Source organism: Cavia porcellus, unplaced genomic scaffold, assembly GCF_034190915.1.
Source record: "Cavia porcellus strain 051 isolate PalLab524CR breed Dunkin Hartley unplaced genomic scaffold, mCavPor4.1 scaffold_16, whole genome shotgun sequence".
Taxonomy (NCBI): domain Eukaryota; kingdom Metazoa; phylum Chordata; class Mammalia; order Rodentia; family Caviidae; genus Cavia; species Cavia porcellus.
Window position 1 is genome coordinate 51,344,026 of NW_026947499.1, and position 26,693 is coordinate 51,370,718.

Here is a 26,693-nt window from a genome sequence, read left to right on the forward strand (position 1 = left end):
CAGTTCACATAATGAAGAAATGGCTGACGTAGGAGTCCCACCATGTCTATCTGGCTCCATAGCTTGTGGTTTTTTTTTTGTACCAGGAGTCACACTCAGGACCTTGTGCTTACTAGGCAGATGCTGTGCCACTGAGTCTATGCCACTGGCAATAGCTTATGTTCTTGACCTTTGTCAAGAAAGATGAGACAGGCTTGTCTTTGGAGCACAGCTGCTATGTGTCCTGTCTGATATCAGCAATCTGAAGGTCACAATTCTTCTTCATCATATACAGACATGTCCCTCAGGTCCTTTTTCCTTTTGTGCCACCAAAAATGTAGATCTTGGAATTTGCACTTAAATGCCTTGTGGGCTGACTACAGACATCTTCCAGGGCATGTCTAGCGCATTCCCAACCAGCTTGTATTTGAATGCCTCTGAAATGTAGCTTGTCACATCTTGCATATTTTGTTGGTAAACAACTGAAATTAAAAAGAATGGGTTTTTTTTTTCTTCCTTTTATCTAATACTGGGAATGGAAGCCAGGCCTTCGCACTGAGCTACTTTGAAATAAATTGATTAATTTAGTTTTTTGACACAGATTCTTGTCATGTAGTTCAGATTGGCCTCGAACTCACAAAGTTCTTTCTGCCTCAGCCTAAGTGCTGAGATCACAGGCATGTACTATCATGCCTAGCAACTAGCCCTTTTTACATTTTTAATTTTGAGACAGGGTCTCACTAAATTTACCAGGTTGGGCTTGAATTTGTGAATCATCCTGCCTCAGCCTCCCAGAATCCTGGGATTCCAGATGTGTATCACCATACCCAATATTTTTTAGTGTTTTAAAACAAACTTTGTTTTGTTTTGGTAAATAAATGTAATTTTTAAATCTTTAAGGAACTCAAGCACACAATTTCAAAATCTAATCCAATAAGTACAGAAGGGAGACATAAATGATACAGATTTTCTCAATCCAGAATCCTAGTTCCATATTCTATATCTCAGAGTTAACCTCACTGAAGTTTTTCTTCAGTGCTTCAAGAATTAGGCTGTGCGTGTATAAGCAGATTATTGATATATTGAAAACTCTCTTTTCATTCATACAATTTTGGAGCAATTACATGTGTTGTTCTGTGCCTTGCTTCTTTTACTTAATATGTTATAGATGGTTCCATATTAGCACTGATAGGTGACAAGAAATAGCAATTCTAACATTTATAGCATGTTTATCATATATTAAGTACTCGTGAGTTCTTTACATTTATTAACTTCTTCATTTCTCACAATTAACCATTATATACGGTTATTATTCTCAAGGAATAGAGGTTGTGTCAGTTGGCAGATGTACACAGTTGAAGTGACAGTGAATCCAGGCATTCTGGCTCTCAAGTCTATTATTAACTTCTGTGTTGGAATCTTTTTATGTTGTAGTACCTTCTGTTTTCCAAAACTGTGTCCCTGGCCAGAAAGCATAAGAAAATAAGTATTTTGCTTTCTGAGGCAGGCAAGGAAAAGGAAATAGAAATAGATATTAGATAAACTGTCCCATAATATCTACCACAGGCAGAAGGCTGCCTGTGCCTTCTAAGATGTTTCTTTGTAGTGTGCCTTATCTTGTAGCTATGGTTGTGGTCTGATGATTATAAATGAGAGCAACTTTCCTAGGAGAGTTGTACTTTTTGCAACCAATAAATGGTGGCTTAAACGTTTGAACTGTATGGGCTGTGCGCAGTGGCATAAGCGCCTACCTTGCAAGCAGGCAGTTGTGAGTTCGATCCCTGGTACCGATAAAAACAAAAAAGACAAGTGTATGGCTGGCACTCTGTAGAGGAATGTGCAGACTGAATTAAACAGGAATCCAGTAGAATGACATGTTGCAGTACTAGAAGTCCAGTTTGAATCAGTACATGGGGTAAGGAGTAGGTATTAGTGAATTTAGGAAAGTGACTTAGTCTTTTTGTGCTTTAGTATACTAAACTGTAAAATGAGAATAACAATGGCACCTCAGAAAGTTGAATTAAATGAAGCTCTGTGTAAACATTGAGGACAGTTCTTAGCACTTAACATTCCATAAGTAATAAGAGAATGATATCAAATGATGTCTACCCTATTGGGGTTTTTGTATCTTTTTTTTAAACCTGCATATTAGTAAAAAGACAGTCTAAGGTACTTGTCTTAGTTTTTTTCTTGTTGCTGAGGCAAAAATACCTGGCATCCAAAGTTAAGAGAGTAGAAGTTTATTTGGCTCACAATTTGTAGAAATTTCAGTCCATAGTTGGCTGGCTCCAATGCAGGGTGGCATGTCATAGGGGCATGGTAGAGGAGAAACAGTTTATGTTAGATGGAAGGTAGCAAAGCAAGCAAGGGGCCTTAGCAGTTGTGTTTTTTTTTGTTTGTTTGTTTGTTTTTTTTTGCCCCCTTTACATTCTATCTAGGCTACTGGGATTAGGGTGATACCAAAGCAATCAGTGGACTGATTTAGTAATTGCTGACTCTTAAACCTAGCACTCTTAATGCTTAGCATTGCACCATGAATCAGTCACATGCTGTAATCCAGCTACATCTGAAAAAAGCTCCCATTTGTGACTGCATGAGGCTTTGGGGGAAACATCTAGACACAAGCTATAACATTCTACCCCTTGACCACCAAAGACTTATGTGTATCTCTTTATGCAGGAGTTATTTAGTCAATCTCAAAGAGTTGCCAAGGTCTTAACAGTTTCAGCATTATTGAAAAAGCCAAGTCCAAAGTCTCCTCTGAGATTGAAGGCAAATTTTTAGCTGTAAGCCCCTGTACATATGAAAAGAAAGTGAAACACTTTCAACATACAATGGCATAGGGTGAACATAACCATTCTAAAAGGTACAAATAGGGAGATGGTAAAGAATGAGAACAAAGCAAATCCAAAATCTAGCAGGGAAAACATTAAGTTCCATAGTTCCATGTCCATCATTCTTACCAATCTGGGCCAAGTTGTGAATTCCAAGGGGCCCAAGCCTACCCACTATCTTCTGGTGATAATAGCATCCAGGGCTTCTCTCTGGGGCTGACGGCTCCCTCCTTGCAGGTTTTCCTCAGACAGTCCCATGTTCCAGGCTTCTCCAAACTTGGAGGTCTTCCCTGCACCTTCGACTAAACACACTCCTCCCATGAACACACAGGCCTCCTAGACCTTCTGAAATCTGGGTGGAATCCTTCCTGACTCCACAGCTCTTGCATTCTGCATGTCCCTAAAACCAGCACCACATGTATGATGCTAAAGTTTGCTTTCACCTGGCACAGTAACCAGACTTCCTTCTCTTTTGGCTGTAGAGATTGAATGCCTGGATGTTGTGCACTCTGAACCCAGTTCCAAAGAGTAAATTCTCTGTGCAGCCATCATTCTGGAACATGGTACCCTGAAGCTCTTTTCTTAATGCAGTCTTTCACCGTTGCAACTCTGAGGCTGCCAAGGCTAAAGTTCTGCTGGTTCTTATGATATCCTCAGGCCATCTTTTTATGTTTTTTTTTTTGTTTGTTTGTTTTTTCTGAAATACTTGGCTTTTTCTTGCTAGCCTTTTCAGTGACCAGTTTCTCCTCTATTCCATCTTTGTAGGCCACAGCTTTACTGCAGCTTCCTTTCTCACCAAACTCAAAATGTTTTAAATCATTTGGGCTTTTTGCTACTGATTCTCAATATAAGTCTGGTTAAAAGTGCCCAATAGGGGCTGGGGATTTAGCTCAGTGGCATAAGTGCCTCCCTTGCAAGTGTGTGGTCGTGAGTACAATCCCCAGTACCGATTAAAAAAAAAAAAGGTACCCAAAATTAGCCATACCACTGCATCATTAGACTACCTTGAAATTTTTTCTACAAGATTAATTAGTCTGCTACCCTTACTCTCAGTCTTAGTAAAAAAAAGACCATGACAATACACTGCCTTGGACAAGACAGGAGTTTGTCTCTCTCTTATCTAAAATTCCTATTGTCTTGTTATATGGCCACATTTAGTTACAAGACAGGGTGTAAATTTAGACTCTAGTTGAGCAGCTAAACTCAGGTTTAAACTAAAGTGAGGAAGGAGGGTCTGAGAATACAGAGGAGAAACAGAATGAACATTGGACAGTAGGCAAATCCAAGCTGATCTACACATTGGGTTTTTTTTTCTGCTAGTGCTAATGTTCTTGGAAACATGACAGCTGATGCTCTAGATTCACATTATTCTATGAAGGTAACTTTTCTGTTGCTGAGACAAAATACCCAATACCCAAAGTTAAGGAGGAAAGGATTATTTAGTTCACAGTTGTAGAGGTTTTAGTCTATAGTTGGGTAGCTCCAAAGCAGAGTGGCATGGCAGAGGAGCATTGCAGAGGAAAAACAGTTCAAGGCATGTAGAAGGCAGCAAAGCAGCAGCCTCTACCTCCCTTTTTTCCTTTCCAGGCTACCCCCCTTTCAGGTGGTGCCAGTTACACCAAGGGTGTAGGGCACCCTTAATCCCAGCATCACACACCCTAGACCCATCTATCTCTGAAAATCCCCACCTATGACCGTGTAAAACTTTGAGGGGACATCTAAATACAAGCCATAATAGTAACTCTAAAACAAAGGGTTCTTCCTCTCTAGTTTTAGTCAGGCAAATCCCAAAAAAAGTATTTAGTGATTTATGGTAAGTCACGGAACTCTTGATTCAATTATTGTGTCCAGTGGCATTTGGCCCTATGACTAACCCAATATGGGTTATGACTTTCTTTAATGGTCTGTTACCAAACCAATGTCATTACTGAATTGAGAACAGTTACCTACCGCAAACAGTAAACAAGTCTATAAATATGTACTGATATTGCTTTGAAATTATGTTAATAGTATTCAGATGTGGTGGTGCATATAATCCCAGTACTCAGGAGAGAGAGGCAGGAAGATTGCCTCAAGTTTGAAACCAGTCTGGACTACATAGTGAGACCCTGTCTCAAGAAACAAAACAAAATGCTGGGAGCTGATCAAACCCTCAGATACCCATTCAGGGGTTGATGAGGACACAAGAAAGAGACAAAATTTTAAGATGCAAAGGTGACATGGGAGAAGACTTGCTTCTAGTGAACAAGCTTACCAGCCTCTACAGTCAGCTCATTTTTATTAGCCAGCAAGAAGGACAAGGGGATGGCTTCATGTGTCATTTGTGACATAGTTGAAGAAGACTTTGAAAAATAAGGAACAGGTAAAACTTCAAAAGAGGTAAAGGTGAAAAAGGGAACACACCCTTCTCCAAACCTAGCTAGGGAGCTAGCTTCCTTTCTTTGTCCTCAGTGGATAATATCTTGCCCTTAAAGCATTGTGCCTGTGAATTTTCCCCCACACAGTTGAAAAACATGTAGCTTTCTACATAATTTTCTGTTCCCCGAGGCAAGACAGCACAAGCCTCAGGACTGTGGGGCTTAGGGCATCATCTTAACCTTTACACAGCCCTGTCCCCAAAAAGAAAAGTGAATTAACAGCCATGATGTGTATTCAAGGAATTACCAGCTGGACACTAGTTCTATGGTAGCTCTCCCCAAGGACAGTCTGTCACCAGACAGTTACTTTTATAAAAAGTTTCTTTGTTCTTGGAAAAGGCAGGTAGAAAGATCTTGCCTCAGTTTCTTTCCAGTTGACTTACAGCAAAAGTCTCACATAGCGGAGAAGGTAACGGCAAGATGGGGCTTCAGGTTGGCTCCCAGGACTTGGAACAATGTCTGTGGGGGATTTGTCTCTGGGCTTCACCTCTGCTTGCTTGCTTGCTTTTTTGTCTTTTTTGAAACAAGGTTTCACTATGCAGTTCAGGCTGATCTTAAACTCACTTTGTAACCCAGGCTGGCCTTAAACTCCCAGCAATTCTACTGTTTTAGCTCCCCAATGCTGGGATTACAGGATGTGTCCACCACACCCAGCCTCACCTCTGCTTTCTTTTGAGTTGGCTTTATTATGGGCTTCATACGGTAATCCCACAGCTCTAGTTATTGGTGGAAAACGCTCACCATTGCTGAAAGAACCTCAGATTGGGTTCTCATTGTTCCAAACCAGATATATATCTAGGCTCAAGTGTTCATTGTACCACGAAGATAAAAAATATCCTGATGGACTTGGCCTGGTTGTGTATCCAAGTGGACTGTGAGTGAATGCCTGCTGATTGGGCAGAGATGTTACCAGGAGAGTGGGTGTGGGCAGGAAAAGTCATCAGAGCCTCTTCTTTTTTATCAATCGTCTTCACTTTCCTTTTCCTAGACTTACTCCTTGCCCAGGCTCTCATTACTGTTTGTCTTGGGAGGGATAGCTGGACCTGAATTAATTAGCAGAGAGAATGTTTCTTGGCCAAAGTGGAGTTTTAAACAGAGAGCCTTGGAGGGTAGCCCTCTGTTTGGAACTGCTTCCTCATGGCCGTTCTACCCTAGGTAGAACTCTGTATGTGCCTGTGTTCTTGTCTCATTCCATGCTAACTTCTGTCGAGTTAGGCAGGGACCTGTGGGTTATCTACGACATATTTAATGAGGTGGTTACCTGCATGTGAGCTCCCACCATCCCCCAGACAAATTTCAAATTGCCAGATCCCTGGTGCAGGGAATAGGGGTGAATGATTGATTTCAGACCATTTTGGTGACTGATTCTGTTTTACATGGCTGCACAGAGCCTTGTGGTTGGTTGGGATAGTGGTGGCTTCTGAATTCGTCACTTCTGCATCAACCAATTAATTCACTCAGGACCTGGGGCCACAGTTCCTTTTTTAGTCACCAACCTATCTGGGCAGTGGCTGACTTGAATTCAGGCAGACATTGCTCCTATTTAACACATCCTCAGAAGTTTCTCAGTTATAAAGAAGACCTTTCTAAGTATTCTTTGTGAGTATCCCAGAGGGTGTTTTCCAGCCATGTTTTGGCTGGCCTCAATCACTCTAAGACAAATTGGCCTCTAGCCCACCTGGATGAGCACTGTGGATAGATTCAGTTGGCAGATTGCCAGTGATAGCTTCTGTGGAGCTCCAAGGTCCTTGAAATGCTTCTGACAATATTGGGACAATGTGTGCAAAGGCCTGATTATTTCAAAACTGGTCTCAGCAAAATGTTCTGCCAGCTTGGATAAGTTCCCTAAGTCCATGGTCACTGAAACACTTCTGGAAGCCTCAGCAACCACACTGCTTTTTGTAACGCATGTATTTGCTGCCTTTTAGTGGTAGGAAGTGGGACTTTGGCCACATGGTACATAGAAAAGAGAGAGATCACACTACTCTTTTATTCCTTTAACAAAAAATTATTGAGCCACAACTGAGTGCCAGGCACTGCATTTGGTCCTGTGGGATACAGAGGACAATAAGATGGATCCAATCCCTGCCCTTAGGAATCTTACAGTTAAGTAGGGAGAAAATGCCAAGGATATAAACTAGAGTTCTGATGAAGGCATGGGGATCTCATTTCGAGAATCGTCATAGTGGTAAAGAGTGTGGGCAATGGAGGCAGGCAGGTCAAGTCCCACCTTGCCATATTCTAGCTTAGTGACCTCTGTCCGCTTTGGAACCTCAGATCTCTCATTTCATAAAACAGGGAAAGTGGATAGGGTTGTTTTGAGAATTTAAGTGGGTTCATACATATAAAGCATGAAGGCTGGCTCAGGATAAGCACTCAGTAGATGGTAGCTATAACTACTGTCATTAGGAAATGGTACACTGTCTTGGTCATTTTCTTTTTCACTGAGACATAATACCTGGCACTTATGACTTAAAGGAGGAAAGGTTTATTTTGGTTCAGTTTCAGTCCCATGTTTGGCAGGCCAAAATATAGAAACAGTGTGGTGGGAGGAGCTGTTGGAGGAAAGCAGTGTCCAGGAAGCAATGGGAGGAGCAGGGGAGGGAGACATACCCTTCTGGGTCACCCCTATGACCTACTCCTAAGAATGGCCTCTAACTGGGCCCACTTCCTACAACATATTCAGCTGCTAAAATCACCAATGGACTAATCAGCTGACAGCACAGTGCTTCCATGATCCAGCCACCCTCCAAAAGCCCTCCCTCTGAGCACATGAGCATTTTGGCAGACATTCCAGATCTAAACCACAACATACATCTTGAGTGAAACCCCTTTAGTATAAGGTACAGTATTCTTATGTACATTTTAAATTTAAAAAAAATTAAGTACATGTTTGCCTTTATAATCAGTCCTCCACAAAGAAGAGATGGAAAAAAGAAATTGTGCTTCCTTGTTTTGCATCTGCAAAGTGCCAGATACTTAGGCAACTCTTAAATCTTCCCAAGAACTGTTTTTAAAAAGTACAGATTTTCAGATCCCATTTTACAGAAGAGGAAACCGATAATCAAAGAGGTTAAGCAAATTTGTCCAACACCACACAGCTAATAAATGACTGAGCTGTCATTAAAGTCAACTCTTTTTTTGGCTGCAAAGCCCATGTTTTATACTGCTTTTCCAATGTCTTGGCGTCCAAAGCAGTTGGCTCTGAGCCTTATAGTTTCTGCCCTGCTACTTAATTTGTTATTTGCCTGAAGTTTTCACCAGTGGATTGAGCCTACCTGCTTTCATTATAATCTCAGCCTCAAACCCTGAAGTGAGAGGAGTTGGCACAGGACAGCTTGTTTATCCAGACAGTAAATGGACTTTTCTGAATCCACGCGGCATTAGGTAGAAGGATCATGCAGATGAAAATCATCCAAGAAATACAGGAATGAAATCCATACCACCAGCTTGCAAGACCTTGGGCCTAAACATTAGCCCATGGTGTTTCTTGGCTCTACCAATTTGTCTCTTTTCTACTGCATTCATTTCTACCTTGAATGTCTAGGATATTCCTTCTAATTTTCCATGGGAGCACCAAAAGCCTAAAGAAGCAACAGACTGAGAAATGAATGGCCTCGGAACTGAAAAGCCCATCAAAGACTCTTGAGATCCTTGGGAATTGACATGGATTCTTTTGATTTTAGTTAAGAATAGCTGACATAATCATGAGTCTTGTCATGTTTGAAGTATGGTTCTTGTAGAATCTCTGCCCCAAAAACCTTCAGTAAATGGTTTACCTCCTAGAAGATGGACATTATTATTATTTTCATTTTACAGTCATAGAAATTGAGTCATAGAGAGGTTAAGTGACTTGCCCAAGGCCACATACATCTGAAAGGAAAGATTTGGCATTGGAACTCATTTGGTCTGTGCATTTAACATATTATATTGCTGAGTAGGCATGAGTGAGTGAGTGATCAAGCAAGTGAGCTATTGAGTAAGTGAACCTGGAACTGAGGCCTGGCCAGAAACACTGATAGCACTAGAGGCAGTGTGCAAGCATGTGTGTGTTTGGAGTCAGCAGATACACCGCTGTGGCCAAGTAACCTAATTCAGAAATGTTCCTTTCCTCATCTAAAGTGAGAATAATAATTCTTTTCTCTTAGAGTGGCTATAAAGATTAAATCAGGCCTGTTGGTAGCACACACCTATAATCCCAGTACTCAGGAGGCTGAGGCAGAAGGATTGCCATGATTTCAGGGCCAGCCTAAGCTACATCGTGAGACCCTGTCTCAAAAAATAAATAAATAAATAGATAAATCATACCATCTTTGCAAAGCTTTTAGTCAGTGCCTAGCACATAATTAGACATGTGTTGATCGTTAGTATTAACATGTCATAATTGCAACACATGAAATGGAAACTGTTAGGCCAGCTTGAGCATATAATGAGAGTCCTAGACACCCCTCAGAAGTAGAAACTAAAATTAAATAATTGACACTACATTTGACAAGAACAAGAAGGGAATATAAAAACAACTGTTGAAGGATTAGAAGGAACTAGGGATATTTTCTTGAATGCGTCATCATTTCTTAATATTGTTTCTAAATGGCTTAGGTGGAAATACATGTAGCAGGTGCTCAACAGGCCTTTGATGTGTGAATGCAAAATAACCCAGTTTGTTTTTATTGGTTGATTACCTTGCTTAAAAAATCATGTCTTATGATATAGATACCTCTTGGTGGGTTGTTACTAGACCTGTACAGAAAAAGAGTTAACATTGCAGCGTGAACCCTATAAATATCAAACTTAGTGCTGGAGTTTGAGTAAATTTGCAATGAGAAAAAAGGGACTTGTTTTTAAGACTATTGGGTATGGAAATATGATAAAATTGACTTAAAAGTATTATATGCAGGGGCTGGGATTTAGCTCAGCAGCATAAGTGTCTGCCTTGCAAGCATGTGGTCATGAACTCAATCCCCAGTACCAATTTAAAAAAAGTATTATGCTTATAGTTTCATCAGTGCTAGAGGGATTATCCCAGTGAGGGGGAAAAACTGAGCCAGGGTTATAGCTCAGTGGCACGGTGCCTGCCCAGCAAGCACAAGGTTGAGGTTGATTCCCATTCCAAACAAAACAAAACAAAACACTGCAAAAGAAGTAAACAGTGTTGGGCTAGGAGTGGTGATGCATGCTTGTAATCCTAGCACTTGGGAAGGTGAGGCAACTGCCAGGTGGAAGCCAGCAGGAGCTACAAAGTGAGTTCAGGGCCAGTGTGAACTCCATTGTGAAACCCTGTCTTAAGACAGACAGACAGGAAAGAAAGAAAATAAATAAGCAAGTAAGTGTTGGTGAAATCCAGCATCTTTGCTGTTTGCCATAAGCAGGTGGGTTGGAAATTAAATTCTTTGGGCATGGGAAGCAGAAGTCTATTTTTTTTTTTGTTTGAGGTAGGGTGTGGCTGTGTTGTCCAGGCTGGCCTTGAACTCATAGCAATTCTGCTGTACCTTCCTGAGTGCTGGATCACAGATGTGCACCACAGTGCCTAGCAAGTCCTTGTAATGGATAATACTTTTTATGATTTGTGCCTGCTAGAGTCTCTGGCAAAATGGACCACATAAAAAGAGAGGCAAACTGCCTGGAAATACACATTTGAAATTTGAAAAAGAAATTAAATTGCTAATGAGCCTTTATTGAAATCAAACATTTGACCTTTTGATGCTGAAAATTTTCTAATCTGATATTTTTGAGTGAACCAATGTAGAACTGTTTTTGAGACTGACAAGATGTAGAAACCTTGCTTGTCACTTCGGACTTGGACCACAGCTATCTGGCATTGCAGCATGTTTTGCTACAGCCCAAGAAAAGTACTGCTAGTCTGGAATCCCATAGTCACAGATCGTAATTACCGGGACCTGACTGCATGCTAAAACCCATTACTGTGTGCTGTGAACAGTTCAGCATCAGGAGTTCAGCTGCTTCCAGTTAGCAAGGTTGGATCAGACCCTGGTCTAATCACCAGGACCCAGATTGGGACATGGAAGACTAGGATGCCTTTGCAGCTCTCAACCATGAAAGCACCCTGGATGCTGGCTGATCATCCGGCTCACATAGATGCGCACAGGAAAAAGTTGGGGACCATCTAAAATCAAGCTGCCAATCAGCTCTTCATCTCTTAATGCAGAGGCTGATTGCATTCCTAACTTGTGTTCCCTGCTGGTTGAGGGAGGGCACATCACGTGGTCTGTGAGACATTTACCTCATCCTGCTTTTGACAGCTGAGATTCTGGACCCTCTCTGGAAGTTGTCCCCCAGCTGTTGATTTGCATGCAGTGTTCTGAGTTAGTTGCAGTTTGCAAGGATGTACTAACAAGCTGACTCCCACCTTACTCAGTTTTCTTCCAATACACACCATTGTAAGATAAGCTTTTTAATTAGAATGTAATATCCTAAGAAAGGCTTCTTGTAGGCTGCTCATTGGCTAAATAATCAAGGCAAAGGGGTAGAAGAATATGGAAGCCTATTTTGAAATTTTTGAAAATTCAGGAATTTATCCTTTATTAGTTTGTTAGGATTGCATAACAAAATACCATAAACTGCATTTCTTAATATAGATTAATTTTCTTATGACCGTTTTGGAAGTTAAAGGTCCAAGAGTAAGGTGTTAACAAGTTTGTTTCTCCTGAGTCCTCTCTCCTTGGCTTACAGACAGCTGCCTTTCTGCTGTGTGCTCCACATGTTCCTCTGTATATCTGTCCTAATCTTTTTCTTTTATAAGGACCATTCATACTGAGTTAGGGCCCATGCCAGCAACCCCATGTTAATTTAGCTACCTTTTTAAACCTATCTCCAATAAATAAAATAAAATCCATTTCTAAATACAGTCATATTCTGAGGTACTAATGTTTAATCTTTCAACATACAGATTTTAGATGAATATGATTCAGCCTGTCATACATTTAATTCCTCATGCATCTTTCTGATTAAGTTTTATATGAATATTTGCCTGCAAAAAGTGCTTTTGTACCTCCTGCACATAACCCACATGCAAGGCCTAAGAGATCATTGAAAAATGTAAAGTTGATTGCTGAATGGGCACACTAATTCTGTAACAACACTACAGAAAAAATTAAAGCCTACCACTAGAGAAGCTCAATTTTTTTTTTTTTAAGACAGGGTCTTGCTGTGTAGTTCAGACTGGCCTTGACCTCACTAGGTATGCCAGGCTGGCTTCCAGCTTGAGCTTCCTGCCTCAGCCTCCTGAGTGCTGGATTACAGGCATGCACCACCACCACACTGGAACCTGAATTTTGTTTTTAAGAACTCTTACTGCAACTGTTGCCCTCTTGAAGGAAACCTTAGATGTTGCCTTTTCACATGCTGTGAGTGCTTTGAGTTCAGATGGCTGACAATAGAATACTACTTTCCATACAGAACACCTTTAAATTACATTCATACTTGTGAGGTGAAAAAACTTAGGTCATGAACAAGTGAAACTTTGAAATTCACTATCTTGTGAAGTCCTTCAGAAAAGGACTCAGACTGGAAACAGGGGCAGGAGGCCCACCGGTGGTCCAATTTATACTGCCTAATATGTATCCTGCTTGGGAGCACCCTAACATTATCAGTTGTTTCCAGGAGTCCTGCCTGTGCCCTCTGCGAGTGTATTTCTGTACTTGACTCTGATCAAATGACACTGTTGAAGCCCTGGAAGGCTTTAAGGCCAGCTTCCACTTTCCTAACCAGTGTCATGCTTAAATTGGGGCTTCAAGTCAGGTAAAAAGGTTATACAGAAACTTGAGGGACCTGGCTAAGATAGACTTTTATGATTCATGGGATTTTAACTGGCTATATGTCAACACTTCCATCAAGTATAATGGAGGTCCATATGTAGGCTGGCCTCTTTTTAAAGGTTTCCTTTTTGCAAGGATCCTATTGATAATAATTTTGCAGATAAAAGCCTTGACAAGAGGCAGGCTGTTGAAAAAAAGAGTTAACAAAGCAGGCCTGAGATTGTCCTCCTCAGAAAGACCTGTCTGCAGGGTTAGCCTTTGGATAGATCTGGGAGTTTGGATTGCAGGAAGCTTCTTATCATACTGAGTCCAAAGGGTGGTACAATATCCCTAGACTGTTTGTGCAAACACCATAGTTTATGAATATCTGCTTTTGGTTTGAGAATCTAGAGGCATAGTATGTGTTAGGCAGAGAGGATGATGAGGTGACCAGTGTCCAAAGATACCCCTGGCCTTGAACGCAATGATTCCTGCCTCAGCCTTCTAAGTGCTGGGATTACAGGTGTGTGTTACTACACCCGGCTCTAACTACTTACTGATTAATTTTTTGAGTCTCCCTTTAATAAGCTTCCCTGGTAGACAGTATTTCACTTCATTGTCACAGTTCATTGCTGAGGAATTATGTGTGTCCTGTGACTTACTGTGAGAGTACTCTGGAAACTTTGTACCTGTTTTCCTCTGGACTTTGTTCCATGTACCTTATTCCTCTGCTGATTTTGCTTCTTAGCATTTTGCTGTGATAAAAGGTCAAGTCCTGTGATTCTCCCAGTAAGCCTTCTAACTGGGAGATGTTATTTGGGACCCTTATAGGTGCACTAGGGGGACTTTTAGGGTGTTGGTAGCATATTCTTAGTCTGGGTGCTAAGGCTGAGCACAGGTAGTGTTCCATTTGTGAAAACTTACTGAGCTGTACTTTTAAGAACATTTTCTCTGTAACTACTAAATTTCAATAAAAAGTTCGAGTAAAGGACCACACTCTATGGGGATTTAAAAAAAAAAACCTTAAAAAACCTCAAAGTTTTTAATTCAGTACTTAATAATACCCCTTCTTACCAGGCATTTTGCTTTGACCTTGGGACATGGGTGAAAGATAGCATTATTGTCATTGTTGTCTTAATTGGGAAGCAGGTAAGGACATTTTTACTATGCAATTGATGTTTGCTCTATCAGGGACCTCATAGGACAACCAGAATCTCAGGGGAAGAGCTGCTAATTTGGGTGCTTTGCCATTCCAAGGTTGCTGCTGCAGTGCCCACAGAAGCCAGACAGGCAAGTGGGCTGCAGGGGTGCCCTTGGAGGGGGCCAGCTGTAAAGAGTATGTGCGCCTAAAGTTGCAAGACCTTTTAATTTTATTTAGAAAAAAACCTACAAATTTGAATTGTTATGGGTGTTTATTTTTTAAATGCTGTAAGTACATTCAACGTTTTAAAAGTAAGAGATCAAACAAAATACCCCTGCAGGACAAATTTGGCTGTGGCCTGGCAGTTTCCTAGGCATCCTTTCCCGTCTCTGATTAAGAAATCAGTGTTCACTACTTTAGGCACTGGAGGATAGGACAGTAAGCAAGCCGAGCTAGGGTTTTGTGGGGTAGGTTTGTGGGTATCTGGTGCTTTTCAAATTGTCTTATGCGTAGGAATCACCTGGGCAGTTGTGTTTAAAGGTGAATTCTGACCGGGCAAGTCTGCGTAAGACCTAACAAGCTCCAGGTGACTGTAATGCCTCTGGGCTCTGGGTCAGAAGCAGCAGTGATTTCAAAGTGAGCTGGAGGACTTGCCATGAAGGGGCGTTTGTCTGCCAAGCATCCCGGTTTTTGCTTATATTTTAGTTTACTTTGGTGGTTTACCGGCGGAGACAAGTGCTCCCCTAAACTTACCTTTTGGCGCTGCCAACACTCTAGGCTTAGAGTTCATATTTTAGAAGGCAAAGTAGGGTGGAGAATGGTGTTAGGAAAAGTTTCCAGAAGGAGGCGCAGGTGAACTGCGTGCAAGCGCTTTTCGGCCGCTACACAAGGAGAACCCCAAACGAATTAGACCTCCCTGGGATTGGGAAAAAGCATTCTCACGCCGAGTAGGGTCTCCCAGAGTATTCCGCGAACTTACAGACTGCACATCCTTGTCAATGACGTTTTCTGCTGAGCTGGGTGAGTTTAAAGACTTCAGCGCAGCAAGGCGCTCCCATGGTGCCGCGCGGCGGGCGGGTTTGGATTTTAAATCCCTACAGCCAATCAGTGGCGCGCATGCATTTGTAACGTTCCCAGCGCTGCGTTTGAATTCGGGGAGGAGCGGAGCTGTGCGAAGCCTCTGCACCGACCCTGCGTGGTCCGTGGAGCAAAGCTGGGAACATGAATACGGGGGCAACAGCAGGAAAACTGGCGCGGGCACCAGCTGACCTAGGGAAAGCAGGAGTCCCTGGAGTTGCAGCTCCCGGAGCCCAAGCCGCTGCTCCGCCGGCAAAAGAGATTCCGGAGCTCCTGGTGGACCCACGCAGCCGGCGGTGCTATGCGCGGGGCCGCTTTTTGGGCAAAGGCGGCTTCGCCAAGTGCTTCGAGATTTCGGACACCGACACTAAGGAAGTATTCGCCGGCAAGATTGTGCCCAAATCTTTGCTGCTTAAGCCGCACCAGAAAGAGAAGATGTCCATGGAGATCTCCATTCATCGCAGTCTTGCCCACCAGCATATTGTAGGCTTCCACGGTTTTTTTGAAGACAACGACTTCGTGTTCGTGATATTAGAGCTCTGCAACCGGCGGGTGAGTATCGCAGCTGGGAGACTGGAGGTGCCTGGGGTCCCGGGTTGGAGCGTCCTGATCCGGAGCTACTGGGGGGGGGGGGGTTCAGAAAGGGGCGCCTGAGACTTGGACGTTCTAGAGAAGTGGTGCTGCGAACCACAAGCTGGGGATAAGAAAGGCCCCTGGTAGGACGTGCTTGGCTCACGAAGCTGCTAGGGAAGTGGGAACCAGTTGAGTGCAGACGGGAGTCGTGGTGTTACTAGGCAAGGCGGTTCCGGGACGGGGTGGGGGTGGGAGGCAGGCAATAGATGCTAGAGCCCGGGAGTTATCCGAAACTGGAGTCCCTTGGTAAGGGTGGGGGTGAAACTCAGAGTTTCCGAGTTAGGAGTTGGGTGGTTGGATCCGACCTCGGAGCTTCCTGAAAAGAGAAGGATCTGGACGAAGATCTGCTGGAAGGAAGCCCAGAGAGGGGATACTGGGAACTCAGAGCTCCGAGATAGGAACCCTAGGTAATGGAGGGACTCAATAGGAGAGGCGTATTATGAGTGATTATGACCACTGTTCAGGCAGGGTCCTGAAGAAATTGCGAAGAGGGGAAGGGACCTGTCAAGACTCCTTCATCCCCTGAGGCACTTGTTTGTAGCTCTAGGCTGTCTTTACCCAATAACCAGCCTCCTGAGTCTCATACTGACTCCACTTTCCGCTTCCCTCCCCAGTCCCTCTTGGAGTTGCACAAGAGGAGGAAGGCCCTGACGGAGCCTGAGGCCCGTTACTACCTGCGGCAGATCGTCCTGGGCTGTCAGTACCTACACCGAAATCGGGTTATCCACAGAGACCTCAAGCTAGGCAACCTGTTTCTGAACGAGGATTTGGAGGTGAAAATAGGTGAGATGCTCGTCCCACAGGGTGCTGTTATCATAGTTCAAGAGGTGGGAATGAGGAAGAGACTGTAAGAAAGGAAAGCAGAAGGATAGGAAAGGAGGAAGAAGATAGGAGAAAATCTAGACTATTTGCTTTTAGATATCTCTTTAGTCCAGAAAATTAAAACAAGTGCCCACAAGCCAGCATCTTGCCTTCAGATGCGTAAGTCTTGTTTCCGCCAAACAGTATTTTTGAAAAAAATTTGACTTAGTTTCCAGGGGTGCTTCAAGAATGCAAAGCAAACACTCTACTATGGTATTATACCTCCAGCCAGTTTCCATCTTTTTAAAAATTGGAAGGCTTGACCTAATAATTTGCATTTTGGAGCTCCTTTATTTATTTAGTTTTGTGCCGGGGATTGAACTCACAACGTTGTGCTTGCCAGGCAGGCACTTATACCACTGAGCTAAATCCCTTGCTTGAGCTTCTTTAAAAACAACAAAGGAACAGTATTTTTTGTGATGTCCTTCTGCTGAGCAGTGGTTCTTTTTAGACTCCTCTCTGATTTGCCATGGTACCCATTGCTCTATCATTTGTTTGCAAACTTACCAAGTAGCAATCTTGAAGTTTACTTGCTTGATCCCCAAGACACTTGAGGATGACTGTCCCTGTCAATTCTCTTGTGGAAGCATAGTCCTGCTTTCTAAGGGGATAAATGAGCAAGGTCAATAGGAGTCCTTTCCCTGGAGTTACACAGTGGGTGGATTCTTGGGCAAATCTTGCTGCACACATGTAGCAGAGGCTGTGGAATCAAATGACACTTATGCTCGAAGGTCAAGCTTGAGCCAGTTGTCTACATTGACAGATGGCAGAGGCTGGCATTTGAACATCTCTTTCTCCTCCTATCCCAGGGGATTTTGGATTGGCAACCAGAGTGGAATATGATGGGGAGCGGAAGAAGACTCTGTGTGGGACTCCTAATTATATAGCTCCTGAGGTGCTGAGCAAGAAAGGGCACAGTTTCGAGGTGGACGTGTGGTCCATTGGTTGCATCATGTAAGTTGGAAGTTGATTTCAGGACCTACACAACCTCAGAGGGGCCCTTTCGAGGCATCTTACTTGAATGACCGTATACTATGGCTTTTTCTGCTTAATGGAAATTTTGTTCTAAAGAACCCCTCTCTTGCCCCCAAACAAAGCCTAACTTCCATGTTATTCCTTGTCACTTTGGTGTATCTTGTAGGGGGACAGAGGCCTCCACAGCCTTGCACTACCCCCTTGCTATTTAGTCAGAATGTGATCTGCAGATCAGCACCAGCAGCATCTGGGAGCTTGTTACAGTGTAGAATCCCAGGACCCAGGTTACTTACTGGATCACAGTTTGGATTTTTTAACAAGACTCATGGAGGAGTCTCATGCATAATTTAGAAACATTGATCCATCTTGGGTGGGAGACATTCAGCCTGGTATTACAGCTGTCTGAAGAAGGGCTGTAGTGTCTGGATCAGGACCAGTGGAGGAGGAGGGGGGACAGAGGTTTGGTTGTTTTTAAGATTTACCTTTTCTTGTTTTTGGCCTGAGTGCTGGAGAGTTTGACATGAATTGCAGTGTTTTTCATATTTATTTGCAGAGGGGTGCTTTTTTTCCAAATAAAAATGAAATGTTTTAAGTACAGAACTAACTAACCATGGAGCTTCATCTGTACGGATAGGTGGCCCATTCACATTGGCTGTTGTGAGTGCCCAGTAGCCTCTGAGGCCCTTGCACAGAGTTCTTGATCACTGCAGGCTAGAGCTGTACATTGCCTGGCCCACTGAAATCCAGTTTTCCTCGCCTACATTTACCTGAGAGTTGATCCAACCGGTAATTCTGAGGACTGCTACGCAGATTTAGAGATTGTCCTCGGGGTCCTGTGAGTTAGTGAGTGTCCAAAGGATATCTATTCTCTTTTGTGTCCCTAAGGCATTTCTTTCTGTTCTGGGTTTTCCCTGGGTCCCTTGAGCCAGTTCCATCTTGTGCTTTTACAGGTATACCCTACTAGTTGGTAAACCACCTTTTGAGACCTCTTGCCTAAAAGAGACCTACCTTCGCATCAAGAAGAATGAATACAGTATTCCCAAGGTGACTAAGAGCGCTTTAAATTTAAATTTATTTCATTTTACTAGTCCCCAAAAGCTATATCCTGGACAGAGATAAATCAGTCCTATCCCTAGGACAACAGCTTTAAGAGTCTGTGTCTGAAATTGCCTGTAGAAGTTGATACATATGTACATATAAGCTTTTCTAGAGGGAGAGAGTTTGTAGACTCACAAAATGCCTTGCATACAGTAGAATGCTGATGGAATTGTGAACTGATGGCACCAAAGGCATCCCAGTGACAAACTGGTGTTCCTTTTTATAATCATAGGCTTAAATGAATTTTTTTTTTGTCTTTTTTGAGACATGGTCTCACTATGCAGCAGGCTGACCTTCAGCTCACATTGTAACCCTGATCTTGAACTCACAGTGATCCTCCCCACTCAGCCTCCCAAGTGCTGGGGTTGTAGATGTGCACCACCATGTCCAGCTTCATAAACGGATTTAAAGTTGAAGCCTGGTACACAGCCACTTTGCAGTTTAATTTCCTTGACTTGTGTGAAACCCAGAGTCACATTTCTGCAAGGACATTTGGAGAAAATATGTCCCAAAGAGTCATTTCACTGTCAGACAGCATGCTAGGTTATGTAGGTATGATTACTATATCTATTCTTAGACCTGGGATTTAATGTTCTGTGCCTTAATGTTCTTTGTCATCCATAAGTGAAGGATGATGGAGATCTTTGCCACTTAGTTTTTCGAGGGCTAAATGAGTTAATACATAGAAAATACTTAGAACATTTTCCTGGTACAGAGTAAGCGCAGTTAATGCTAGGCTGTTACTATACCTCTGATCTATGCTAGGTGATGTAAGTCTTCCTAGGAGATTCCAAGCTCATGCTGTGTCCTCATTTTATAGGTGTAGATTCAAGGACCCTAGAAAACCCAGTTTACTTGTCATGGCTGGTATTAAGAGGCAGAATTAGAATTTAAATACAGATCTTAGAATCTCAAGGCTTATGTGCAACTGTACCTGTGCAAGGCAAATTCAGGAGAAAATATTACCCTAAGTTAATGTCCACTATCAACAGGAAGGCAAAATGATCAATTGCACAATTTAAGCTGACACTTGTGGATTCAGTTAAACCACTGAGGAGAACTTGGCATTGCTTATAACCCTGAACTATGGCTTGTTTGAGGCCAGGAGTGGGAGCTGAGGGGGCTGAGCTGGGCTGCAGGCCCTTGGTGATAATGCTACACCTGCAGTCCCCATCATATCCACTTAAGGTTTTCTCTCTGCTGCAGCACATCAACCCTGTGGCTGCGTCCCTCATTCAGAAGATGCTACAGACTGACCCCACTGCCCGCCCACCTATTCATGAGCTGCTTAATGACGAGTTCTTCACTTCTGGCTACATTCCTGCTCGCCTCCCTATCACGTGCCTCACCATTCCACCAAGGTTTTCAATAGCTCCCAGCAGCCTGGAGCCCAGCAACCGGAAGCCTCTCACAGTCCTCAATAAAGGTAAAATGGTTTGTGTAAGCTGGCAGAGACAAGAGAACCCAGGCTGGAGTTGTATGTGTGGCTTGCTCCCTGGTCTCCAGAGCTTGCCTATAGAGTGGTCAGGCTTCTCTGTCTTTGAATCTTGGTTCCTGTTCCCTTTTAACCCATGTTAGGAAAGACAGACATTAATGTAGCTGGATCAGCCCATTGGATCTAAAAAGAAAATAGACAGAGTGCCAACCCTGAAAAAGTAATCTTTTTGATCACTTGTCTTAACATGATTCTTGTGTGGCTCATTAAAAAGGTAAGGAAAAATTTCATGGTATGTGTAAACCATACCAGGGGTGATCAAAGGATATGGTGACTGTTAACAATTTTCTTGCAGTGTAAGATACATTGCCATTAATTCCCCTCAGGATAATCCCCCTCTGCTTCAAACACACTTACCAATCATTCTTGGCAATGCATCTTTTTCTGTAATAAGTTAAAAGTTTAAAAATTGTATTTTGGATCGCCACTTATAATGTAATAGACTTTCTCATGCACCCTCAATTACCAGAGTTTTACACATTTGTTTTATCTGCTCTTTGTTGTTCCTCTGAAATGTTGTAAAAGACCAGTACTCTGCCATTTTACCCTTATATACTTCAGTACATATGTCTTTGAAAAGATGGACATTTTCTTATAAACCTACTGCTTAGGTTTCTTTATTTCTGGTCTCTTTAGAGGACAGAAATAGCAAATACATATTAGTGTGGGAACCTTAAGTTTATATTTCACAGTCTCATACTTTTTAGTATTTTACTTTGATATTGGTTCAATCTTATGAAAATGTGGAATATACAGAAAACTCCTGTACCCTCACTTCTTTTAGATCCACCAGTAATATTTTTTCCATATTTGCTTTATTGGTCAGTTAGTTTCTGTGTCTGTTTTTCATCCTTTCTTCCTCCCTCTATATCTATCTATATATCTGTCTTTATTCTCAAGACTTCAGGGTATTTTTCCTAAACAAGATTCTTTTACATAAGCACAGTACATGACAGATAGCACTATCAGGTTCAGGATATGTACCATTGATCCAATAATCTTTTCTACTCTGTCATTAGTTTGCTTTTTGTACCCAGATTGAACTCATGACCGCGCGCTTGCAAAGCAGGCACTTATGCCACTGAAGTAAATCCCCAGCCCTACTCTGTAGTTACTGATTTTTCTTTAATTTTGTGATTCAGACATAATATTAACAAGTTAATGATCTTCCTGCTTTAGCCGCCTGATTGCTAGAGTTGCAGGTGTATGCCACCATGCCTGGCTGTATATATATATTTTTCTCTTAAATTGAAAAGTTTGGGGCTGGGGATTTAGCTCAGAGGCATAAGAGCCTGTCTTGCAAGCGCACAGTCGTGAGTTCAATCCCCGGTACTCAAAAAGAAGGAAAGAAAGAAAAAAAGAAAATAATGTTTCCTTACATTAATATATTTAAATTTTTTCAACATAAACAGAATAGTTCCTGTTACTAAATAATGTTTTATTTTCCTTGTGCTTTGAATATATTTCTATATATAGGACAAATAGTTTTCAAGGATATAGTTTTTTATAAGGTAGCTTGAGATTCTTTACTTTTCTGTGTGAATATACCACCAATTTAGTGTGCAACTTAAGTTCATTTGCTTTAATTAATTTTTAGGTATCACTTGATTACTTTTAGTCTAATAATTTTAGGCTTATGCATAAAATTTGGGAAAAAAAATAAAAGCAGAGCATTCCCGTACACCCTTCATGGATTTTCAACCAATGTCAATATCTCACCCACCATGGGCAATTATCAGAACTAAGATAATACTCCAGAAGAACTCCAGCCTATATCTGCACCTAGCAGTGTTTTGCATTAGCACCCCTTGTTCTGTGCCAAAATCTGATTCCGCACCCTACACAGCATTTAGTCAACAGTCTCCAGCCTCTAGCAATGCCTTAGTCTTTGCTTGTCCATCATGATGTGGACACTTTAAAGATCACTGGAGAATTAATTTCTAAAATATCTTTCAATTTGGATTTAGTTCTTTCTTGTGACTACATTGAAGCTGTGTTTTTTTTTTTTTTTTTTTTTAGTTTTATTTAAGGAGAAAAAGGGGAAAAAAACAGAAAAAGGGTACAAGTTTACAGAATCTCAGAAAAAACAAACAGGAAATCACTAGCTAACAGATTACATATTGTCATCTTAGAAATAGCTGTTCAAGTTACAAAATCAAAGCATACAAAGTGGACATTCAAACAGTGAGACTGCAAACAGTTCTGTTCAATGATCCAACAAAACTCAGTAATACGGTTATCTATCTTATACACTTAAATATACATGGCAATTATATCCTTTCTTTTCCTCTCTTTTGTACAATGACAATTACACATTTTGGGTTTTATCACTCCCACAGTTTTTATTACTTTTTTTGGAAGAGAGTAAAACGCAAATGTGACATAACAGAACAGAGTGGGTCAAATCAAAAGGGTGGACATAGTACATAATGTAAAAACATAATACAAAGTGATCAACAATGGTTACCATAATGCCTCTTGCTCTCTTAAAAAGAATTGTCTATATCATCAGTTATAATAAAATTGAACAAAACAGTAAAGAACAAAACCAGTAAAACCAAAATATTGGAGACATTACAGGACTTCAAAAGAAGATAATAGTCAAGCCAGAACGGGTATCATAATGAATCTTACTATCTTCACAGTTGCCTATACTCTCAAGCTTGGTAGTATCAAGCAAAACAGAATAGAGGAAAATCAGTCAAAGATGGTGAGAGCAATACAGGATTTCACATCAACTTAATAGGAAATCAAAGTGGGTTACTATAATATATCCTGCTTTTTTAAATTTTTCCCTTAATTACAAAGATAAAAATAAAAAGGTAAATAATAAAAAAAAGAGATTGAGATAAAAGAGGACATAACAACAAAACAGCACAGGTCAAAACATAACCAACCATTTAAGCAAAATAGTGTTTCACCACCAGATATCCCGACATAAAAGTAGTTACCATAGTGTCTCTTTCCTTGAAATCTTTGAGTATAACTTTGTATACTGTAGCATCAAACATAAAAAGACAATATAAAACCATTCAAGAGAATGACAGTATTACAGGGTATTTAGAACCAACCAACAGAAAATGAACAATGGTTTCTGTATAATCTTCTTGTCTATAAAAGTTTTTGTTTATATTATCACATATAATAAAATCCAATAAGATACAACAGGTTAAAACTGATGGAGACAGAAGAACAAAAGTTTGATGGGACTTCAAAACAAGATGATACTAAATCAGCACTAGCTATTATGATGTCTTGTTTTCTCCAAAATAGCTGTTCATACCATCCAACCTTCTCTGCCTCATTTCTATTGAGCTCTTTTTCTGTCATTAATTGTCAGTTTGTCTTCTTCGTTTTGCTTTCGGCTTCATTCATTGTGGCCTCTGTGCCACTGTTTATGGAATCTTGGCATTTTTCTTTTTTTAGAATGTCCTACAGTATTCTCTGTAGAGTTGAATTGGTGGTTGCAAATTCCTGTAGTTCCTCTTTATCCTGGAAGCACCTTGTTTTTCCATCAGTTTCTAGGGATACTTGTGCAGGATATATCAGTCTTGGCTGGAGGTCATTATCTTTCAAAGCTTGAATTATTTCGCCCCACGCTCTTCGTGATTTGATGGTTTGTGCAGAGACATCTGCTGTAATTCTGATGGGTGTTCCCTTGTAAGTGATCTGTTTCTTGTCTCTGATGGCTTTTAATATTCTGTTCTTATATTGGATTTCTGGAATTTTGATTATTATATGCCTGGGTGTAGCTCTGTTTGGGTTGTAGGTGGCTGGGGTCCTGTACGCCTCATACATCTGAGTATCTTTACCTTTTGCTAAATTAGGGAAATTCTCTTGGATTATTTCTGTGAATAGCTTTTGTAGTTCATTTGTTTGTGTCCCTACTTCTTTTATGTTCTTAATTCTTAAGTTATAGATCCTCTTATCATCTTCTAGCCTTTGTATTATTGCTGTTTGTTTTCTTATTTTTAAGAAGTTTTTCATTTCATGCTCCCACAGTACAAATCTGTCCTCCAGTTCAGATAATCTATCCTTAGTTTCTTTCAAGCTGTTATGCCAGCTTTCAATAGAGTTTTTAGCTTCCTGGTAATCTCTTTGAACCTGCTTCACGTATTCTATGTTTTCTCTATTTTCTCCATCAAACAGTTCTCCCCTTTTTTTCTGTTCTTCCATTCCACCATCTGTTTTTGTTTTTTTTTTTTCCTGGGCGATGCTTAGCATTTCTCTAACTATTCTACTTATATCTTGCTTTAGGTCATTAAATGCTTCACTTTTTTTTTTTTGTCTTTTTCCTTTTTATCGGTACCAGGGATCGAACTCAAGTCTGCCTGCTTGCAAGGCAGGTGCTTATGCCGCTGAGCTAAACCTCCAGCCCTAAATACTTCACTTTTGAACTCATCTATGAGGCTCCAGAGATACTACTTTATGTCTGTTGGTGCCATGTCTGATATTACGTTTTCTGTCCTCATTCTCCTTTGCATTTACCTTTCCTGAATCAGTGTTCTCAGGATTGGGGGCCGAGGACCCTTTCTTGTTGCTCCCTTTTCCCTTATTTTTTTTGTTCCTTCCATAGAAGCGTGTATAGGAGGCCCAGTTTTTTTTTTCTTTGTCCGTTACAGTTTGTTTGAATCACCGTTGGCTAGGTGTTCCCGCCCACTGCAGTGTACTAGGAAGACACAGACCTGGGCAGCCTCTGCTGGGCTCGCCCCTCCAGGTCAGTCAACCTATTGAAGGCTTCACTGCTAGGGTGCACCTCCAGGTACTGGGACCTGGTTTGGGCTAGCCTACTGGGCCTTAGTCTGGGCGTCACCCAGGTCAGGGCTCCCTACCAATCCCGCTTGAAAGGGGAATATGTGACTAAAATCACTGCAGTGTCCTGTTCCGGCTAGTCTGTCCGGTCCTAGAATGTCCTCTGTTGAAGCCTCCTAGTTTATGGAGGGGTCCTCATTCCTCTCACTCACTGCAGATCGATGCAGGGCTCCCCGCCAGTCCCACTCTCAACTCCGTTCGCTGATTCCTGGAGAGCTTTTGCATCTCTGTCCCTGCAGTGCCAATTCAGACGCAGCAGTGGCAGCAGGAAATTCAAATCGCGATTTCCAGAGGCACGGGTTCCAGTTTCGGTGCTGAGATTTTATCTGTTCCGGTTATAGCACCGGGACTGCATTTCCAGTTGATTTCTCTCAGCTTAGTTCATTCCTGGGTCGGCAGGGTATATCTCCCCTTGCTTAGGACTCCTCACACCACACCATTCCTGGATTCTAAGCTGGCTTTCTCAGAGAGCCTCCATAGCTGCTGTTATCTATCCGCCATGTTCTCCTGGAAGTCTAAGCTGTGCATTTTGAGCAAGAATAAATGAGTAATATCCTCAGTGTATCACATCATGGACCATGTTGCTTTTTATGGATGATATTAAACTTGATCACTTGGTTAAAGTGTCATCTTATGAATTTCTTTACTGGAAAGTTACTGTTCCCCCATGTGATCAGTAGATAACTTGCAGGGAATTGCTTTGATGCTGTCCTGTTTCGTAAACTTTTTTTTTTTTGTCTTTTTCGTTTTTATCGGTACCAGGGATTGAACTCACGACTGCCTGTTTGCAAGGCAGGTGCTTATGCTGCTGAGCTAAATCCCCAGCCCCTGTTTCGTAAACTTTTGTCCACTGACTTTAGTACCAATGGGTAGATTTTAGTTAAAGAAATTATTACTGTGATTCTCTTAGTTTCTTCTTTTGTGGTGCAGGATCGCGCCTAGGGCCTCTTACATGCTAGTACTATGGTATGAAATATAATGGGGATTTTTTTTTCTTTTTTCTCTATTTCTACATTTTAGTAATTGGAATTCTTTAATGAAGAGCTATCTCTTCCCTCCCATTTGTTTATTTGGCTAGTCGTGTCAGTAATAGACTCTTGCGTATCTGTTTTATTCTTGGGGCTATAACACTGTTATTTTAAGGATTGCTTTTTTTGTGGTTTTAATTTTAAAATAATAGAACTATAAAAATATTTGTCATGAAAAATTCCATGCTTACCTAAATACAGAGAAAACTGCATTATACATTCTTAAGTGTTCTTCATCCATTTTCAATGATTGTCAGATCTGGTCAGACTTGTTTTTACCTATTTCACCTCCTTCCCTTTTTTTCTACTAAACTTTTAAATGAAATCTCTAGAATCTTGGTTTTTTACATTTAGCTTTTGTCATAACAGGACATTTTGGTTAAATCAAAAACTTATTTGATTTGATTTTAAATCAAAAACTTTTTTATTACATGAGAATTAGCACATGTTGGTAGGGAGAAATTAAATAAATAAGCAAAAAATAAAAATCAATTCTTCTATCACCAAAATACAACAAATGTTAAAATTTCAATGTTTCTTTTTGGATCTGGTTATGTATAAGCATATAAAGTAGATTTTTGAATGGAAA

General features: G+C 41.3%; 1 protein-coding gene across 1 annotated transcript in view; it reads left to right on the plus strand.

The window, feature by feature from the left end:
• Positions 1–10: 10 nt before the first annotated feature.
• Plk1 (polo like kinase 1) overlaps positions 11–26,693 on the plus strand; it is a 29,583-nt gene continuing 2,900 nt past the window's right edge. Inside the window, exons 1-5 of the mRNA XM_003478201.5 lie at positions 11–15,754; positions 16,450–16,618; positions 17,506–17,650; positions 18,622–18,715; positions 19,976–20,195. Of these exons, the coding sequence (XP_003478249.1) occupies positions 15,347–15,754; positions 16,450–16,618; positions 17,506–17,650; positions 18,622–18,715; positions 19,976–20,195 (1,036 nt within the window). The 5' untranslated portion in view covers positions 11–15,346. The remainder of the gene's footprint in view (positions 15,755–16,449; positions 16,619–17,505; positions 17,651–18,621; positions 18,716–19,975; positions 20,196–26,693) is intronic.